This window comes from Carettochelys insculpta, chromosome 7, assembly GCF_033958435.1.
Source record: "Carettochelys insculpta isolate YL-2023 chromosome 7, ASM3395843v1, whole genome shotgun sequence".
Classification (NCBI taxonomy): domain Eukaryota; kingdom Metazoa; phylum Chordata; order Testudines; family Carettochelyidae; genus Carettochelys; species Carettochelys insculpta.
This window is the reverse complement of record NC_134143.1, coordinates 75,737,496-75,743,746: the sequence shown is the minus strand read 5'-3', so window position 1 is coordinate 75,743,746 and position 6,251 is coordinate 75,737,496. Positions and strand designations below refer to the sequence as shown.

The 6,251-nt window shown below is 55.8% G+C and overlaps 1 protein-coding gene across 3 annotated transcripts; it reads left to right on the top strand.

Annotated features, from left to right (window-relative positions):
- The first annotated feature begins 713 nt into the window (after positions 1 to 713).
- Positions 714 to 5,582, top strand: SLC25A28 (solute carrier family 25 member 28). Of its 3 annotated transcripts, XM_074999366.1 has the most exons (4): positions 714 to 1,070; positions 1,297 to 1,525; positions 3,048 to 3,104; positions 4,518 to 5,582. In XM_074999366.1, exons 1-4 carry the CDS (start codon positions 786 to 788, stop codon positions 5,033 to 5,035), a joined length of 1,089 nt encoding a protein of 362 aa, XP_074855467.1. In that variant the 5' UTR covers positions 714 to 785; the 3' UTR covers positions 5,036 to 5,582. The 3 variants fall into 3 exon arrangements, with proteins under 3 accessions (XP_074855467.1, XP_074855468.1, XP_074855469.1); XM_074999367.1 differs by lacking the exon at positions 3,048 to 3,104; XM_074999368.1 differs by lacking the exon at positions 714 to 1,070 and having other exon boundaries at positions 1,330 to 1,466.
- The last annotated feature ends 669 nt before the right edge of the window (positions 5,583 to 6,251 follow it).

Genomic DNA, 6,251 nt, shown 5'->3' with positions numbered 1-6,251 from the left:
GAATGAAAGGAACGCTGAGGCGTCGTGGCCGCTTGAGCCAAACGTTTCCTTTTACGTCAGGGATGTGACCAATCAGAAACTAAGTTTTTGATCAGGCTCTCCCTCTCTTTGCAGAATGAGACCGCCCCTTTGGGCGGGGTCATAGGGACATAGGCGCGCAATTTCAGGTCGTCTTAGCCTATCGCAGTACTAGCTAACGGTTATCCCGCCTCCTTCTCCGGGCTTCTCCGCCAGGAAAGAACCAATCAGAGACTATCAAACAAATAACACGGTCGTTGACTTCTAAACAGAAGCCAATTAGATCCGCGATTTTATTTGACAATCGGAATATCCAATAGATGCTCCTTTCCCGTCATAATGACGATTGTCAGGGAAAGGCAGAACCAATAAGGTTCGAAGATGACAAAAGGTCAAAGATCTACTGCCCAATCAGTTCTTCAGATGGGTTGAAGAAAAGGATCAGTTAGCCAATTGGCTCTGCGGATGGGACGGACTGAAGGCGCGTCTAGCCAATAGGCGTTGTGGGTGGGAGTGTCAGATGCAGCGGCTGCCCAATGGAAGCTGTGAATGTACAAGACGCAGCGCGAGCTAAGCAATAGATCTCGTCGGTAGGCGGGCGCTTGACGATTCTGGCCAATAGAGACCGCTGGTGGGCGGGACTAAAAGTACGGCTCGCCAATGGGCATTGAGGGGGCGGGGTAGGCGAAGCGGGAGCCTGCGGCCGGACGCGGCCCGTAGTTGATACGGCGGCTTCTGGAGCTGGATCGGAGGCTCCGCGCGGCGCCATGGAACTGGGGGCGGGCGCTGGTGCGGGCGCGGGCCCCGGGGGCGGGCCGGAGTCGGGCCGGATCCTGCTTCTGCTGGGCGGGAGCCTTGGCTGGGCCCGGCGGGGCGGGGCGGAGGCTGGGCCGGGGCCTGGGGGCTCCGAGGCGGCGCGGAGCCCGGAGCCCGGCTCCGACCCTGACTACGAGGCGCTGCCGCAGGGCGCCGCCGTGTCCACCCACATGCTGGCCGGGGCCGTGGCGGGGGTGCTGGAGCACTGCGTGATGTACCCCATCGACTGCGTCAAGGTGAGGGGCCGGGCCGGGCTGTGCTGCCGGGGCCGGAGGCGGGCCGGGCTCGGCCTCCCTTCCTCCCTGCCTGCCTGCGGCCGGACGGGCGCGGCACGGGAGCCTCTGGGGAGCCGGCGGCCCGCCTGGCCGTGCTCCTGGGCCCGCCGGCCCGGCCCAGGCGGAGCGGGGGAGCCGGCGGCAGTTGCTCCGCACGCGTTACACTCCTCCCTTGCTGCGCTTTCAGACGCGGATGCAGAGTTTGCAGCCGGAGCCCGCCGCCCGCTATCGGAACGTGCTCGAGGCCCTGTGGCGGATTATCCAGACGGAGGGTTTCTGGAGGCCGATGCGGGGCATGAACATCACGGCCACGGGGGCGGGTCCTGCCCACGCCTTGTATTTCGCCTGCTATGAAAAGTTAAAAAAGACATTGAGTGATGTTATCCATGCTGGGGGCAATAGCCATGTGGCCAATGGTATTGATCCTTCCTGCACAGCTTCCCTGCACCACCGTCCTTGAGGGGGTCCCTGCTGGCTGGGGCAGTAAAGTCAGGAGCATCCCCAGAAGCCAGGGGTCCTGTGCTGTCCCAGGATGAGTCCGTAGAATTCAAACTGGTTTGCACAGGGCTTCCTTTCCCCTGACTAACCCCAGACACTATGCCCTGACCTGTATCTGCATGGTTTTGTACCAGCCCTGTGGGCACTCTGTGTCCACTGCTCTGCTCTGGCTGCAGTGCATCATGGGGAAAGCATGAGCAGCACAGGAGGTGCTTGCTACCTGTTTAGACCTATTTATCAGGCCGGGTGTAGAAATGGGAAAAAACAAATGTGCCCCAGCAAGTGAGAAGGAAGCTGGGTGTGTGTGCACTAGTTCTTTGGGCAGTCAGGAGTACGGTTCACTCCGCATAGAGGCCAGGGCTTGCTTGCTGTGTGGTTCTCCAAGGTGCTGTAGTGGTACCAATGTCATCCAGTCCAGGATGTGGTTTCTTGGTGATGCTATACAAAGGTGATGGTGGGCAATGCTAGGGAGACAGTTGGTAGCAGTGGCTAGGCCGATACCACCAAATCACTAGACATGCTGCACTGAGGCCATTCTGTTCAAGCTGGAGTAGATAGATGTCCTAAAACAAAGTCCTCTCTCCAGTCACTAGCTAGCAGCCCATCTGCTTTGTGTTCTGTCCCACGTCCCCCTTCTCTACCAGCCCAGGACTGGATGGGGGGCGGGCGGAAAGTGCTGTACTCACACCTGCACCTCTTAGTAGACCTGTCTGAGCTGTTCGTAGGTATCTGGCTTTGAGAAACAGGTTAGTGGGGCTGGGAGCTGGTCATCACCTGCCCCTTGCTCACAGCATCACCTGTGGATGGGAGCTGCCTGCAGGAATTCCCCCCTCATCTCTGAACTGGGATTGACTGCAGCCTTGTGGGTAGGTAGAGCGAAGCAGGGTTTAGGATGCAGCCCTCAGAGTTTCCATACCTCATTCCTAGTGGTGCCTTTGGTTTCCTCTGGCTCCCTACACTGCTGTGTTCGAACAGATTTGGGACTCTTTGGACTGCATGAGGGAGGATGGGGGTGTATTTCATCCTGGTGGATACTGGATGCAGTGGGATCCCAAATGTGGAGTGGCTTCTCACTGTGGACACAGTGAGGCCCTGTAAAGCTTGTGGATCATGTAAATCTGTTTGAGCCACCTTTCTAGCAGGTGCTGGGATTAAGTGAGGCCTGGTCATCTCCATAAGGATCTGGGGGATTATTGAACTGACCACCCCCCCCACCTACTCCCTTGATTTGTGGGTGCTGAGGCAGGGGTGGGTGACATCTGGCTTCCTGTAGTGCAGGATGTGTTGGTGACATTAGAAATTTACCACTCTTCTCCTTTTTGGCAGTGGAGATCTGGCAGGGGTGTCTCCCTTTTTTTTGGCAAGGAGCTCTGGGGCTCAGTGGAGCCCTGGGTTTCTTGCCCTCTCCTCCCCTCACATGTGTCAGTTCTTATTTTACAGGTGCAGCAGGGTGTGTAGCAACATTGCTCCATGATGCAGCTATGAACCCTGTGGAAGGTAATGATGACCCCTTCCCCTCTACAGGGGAGGTCCCATAGACGTGGGTGTGGGGCGCTTTGTGCAGGAGCAGAATTCACCTCTGTGCAGTGCTCCTCCTGTTTGTGGCACCAGGGGGCACTCTGCTCATTCTGTCTTATCTAGGGAGAGTCCTGCATTGAGCAGCATTCCCTGCCTAGGGCCCAGGCCTGGATAACTCAGTGGCATCCAACCAGGGAGGTGATTAGCCAGAAGATTTCAATCCTAGGAGAAAGGAGGCAGTCCCTGTCTGGGGTGGGCGATCTAAGGGAAGAGCATGAGGAAGCCAGCTTTCTCCCACCCTGCGCTTCCTCCAGGATCTCATCACAGGGATGAGCAGAGAAAGCAACAGCTCCAGCTAATGGGTCTGAATTCAGATCACCAGTGATCTGGGTTGTGGTGAGTACATTTCTCACCAGGTGGCACCAGTGCTGAAGCTGTCCTCTAGAGAGAGGATGTGAGTGCTGGGAGAAACTGCTCTGTGGGAGAGGCCTTCCCTCAAGGCCTGCACCCCCACTGCACGGAATTGACAAGTACTCTGAAGCCTTCTCAAGATATATACTTGCAGCCAAAGACTTGTTGAGTCAGACTGCACTTACAGAGTCAGAAACAGCTGGGTTTGCCCACTGCTCAGCTGTTCCCTCCCCCTGCTCTGCGGACATGCAGGTGCTTTTGGCTCAGTAGATGCTGTTCCCTTGCTGTGGTAATGTGGTGTGCCGGGGTGAGCGCTCAGGTGTGCTCTGTCTCTTTCTGCAGAACATGGGGGGCATGGCCTCGGCCTGGTGTCTCAGCCAAATTCCAGCTCAGTTACATGCATTCTGCCTCCTGAATCCCCCTGCACTGGCAGTTAGAGCTGTTTCTGCTCTGGTGTGTGAGTTGGGGTTTGGCTTTCCAACTGGAAGCAATCTGGGCTGTGGCTGTAATGAGCTAATGTATCTGCTGGATGAATTAGTGAAGTATTTGGGCACATTCTGGGATGGAAAATGCTGTAGAAATGCAGGAATGTACCCAGATGCTAAGATCCATCTGGGAGACAGAATGATGTGCTCTGGCTGCCACATGAGTCAGTACCAATGAAGAAGAGGATTGGTCTCCCCTGAGGGTTTACATGCTAAGTGAAATGGAGTATAGCAGCCCTGGGGTGTTCTGATAGAGGCTAATATGGTGAAGGGGCTGGCACCCTGCTGGATTCCTGGCATGGTATGTGGATGTTGAGTGTTATGGATCTTGAACCAGGGTTCCTCTGCTCTTAGTTGTCAGTGGTTTCTGAAGCCAGTAAGAATAGAAACCAGGGAGCTCCCTAGCTCTGTATTTATCTTTGTCTCTCATTCTCCCCTCGGTGGTTTGGCCGCTGGACACCATGGCTGACTGCTTGCTGCTGCCATCTGCCCCAAGTGGTCAAGCAGAGGATGCAGATGTACAACTCACCATACCAGCGGGTTTCGGACTGTGTGCGAGCCGTATGGCACAACGAAGGGGCTGGCGCCTTCTACCGCAGCTACACCACCCAACTCACCATGAACATCCCCTTCCAAGCCATCCACTTCATGACCTATGAGTTTCTGCAGGAGCAACTCAACCCCCATAGACAGTACAATCCTGGCTCTCATGTGGTCTCAGGGGCCTGCGCAGGTGCTGTGGCCGCTGCTGCTACCACGCCATTGGACGTTTGCAAAACGCTGCTCAACACCCAGGAGTCCCTGGCCTTGAACTCCAACATCAGTGGACATATCACAGGCATGGCCAATGCCTTCAGGACGGTGTATCGAGTAGGTGGTGTGACCGCCTATTTCCGTGGGGTCCAGGCCCGAGTCATTTACCAGATGCCCTCCACAGCAATTGCTTGGTCCGTGTACGAGTTTTTCAAATACATTCTCACCAAGCGCCAGGAGGAGCGCCGGGCTGGGAAATAAGTCAGAGCTGTGCCCCACTTAATCTCCCCTCCCTGCCTCTGTGTCTCCCTTGGCTTGGCTTGTGCTGGAGACAGGGAGGCAGGAAAGCTCTTGGGCTCTAGCAAGACTGTCTCTTGCTTGGGGCTACTACATCTCTGCTCAGACAGCACAACCTGCTCCTGTCCCCAGAAGCCTTAAGTGAAGTCATCCGGGAACCTACAGACCAGGTTACCTGCCCTTGCACTTCTACCTGCTCTCCACCCACCAAATCTCCTTGAACTGGAAGCTTTGTCTCTTGGGACGATGAACACCACGACTCAGCATGGGCAAGTCAAAGCTTTGGTGCTTAGGAAAGGTCCTTGCTGTTGCCTGGAGTGCCAAGGGCTATTGGCTGGTTCTGGGTGGAGGAGGTGTGAGCTTAGCCGTTGTCTAGTAGCACGCACACACAGATGCACGCCTGACACCGACCACCCTGCTGCCCAGTGGCAGGAAAGATTGCCTGGGAGGGGAGTTCATAGGTTTATGATGGTTCCTATTCTTGGCACCTCCAATAAAGAATTCTGCTTTATTGTCATGTCCCTTTTTACGCTTGTGGAGCCCAGCACCTGGCGCCTGAGTTCGGGCCTTTCAGTAGCTCTCCAGCCTGTTACACAGTTGCACAGGCTGTGGCTGGTGCTCCCATTTTGCACGATGGGTGGATGTAACTAACTCTGCTGAGCTGCTGAGAACTCCCTGCCTGAGGCTCTTGGGGAAGGAATAAGGGAGGCTGGGGGGATGTGGCAGGCTGATGATGAGGTAGGGCTGTTAGCTAGCAGTCACAGTTGGGAAAACGGACTGGGAGAGGTTGGAGGGAGAGAAGTGGAGGAAGCAGGAACTGCGTGATGGCAAAAGATGGGAGAAAGAGCTGGCAGATGATTGTTGTTGGGCGGAGAGGTGGGCCTGGGCAGCTGTCAATGGGAGGACGTGTGCTGAGATGCACTTTGAAGGTATGGCCCTTGCTATGGAATTAATCCGGATCTCTAGGCAGGGGCTGAGCTCCTGCAAATTTGGGGACTATAGGGAGGAGTTTCCTGGGTGCTATGGAGGGAAGAAGGGACTGGGGAAAGGCCTCTTGCTGCTACCCAAGAGGAGGTAAGGGAGCTATGGCTGCTCAGAGGTGTGACTGGGTTATCTATTTCCAGCCCTGAGCAATGGGTATGTCATTTCTGGTCCCTTGATGTGTTGCTCAGCAGTTAAT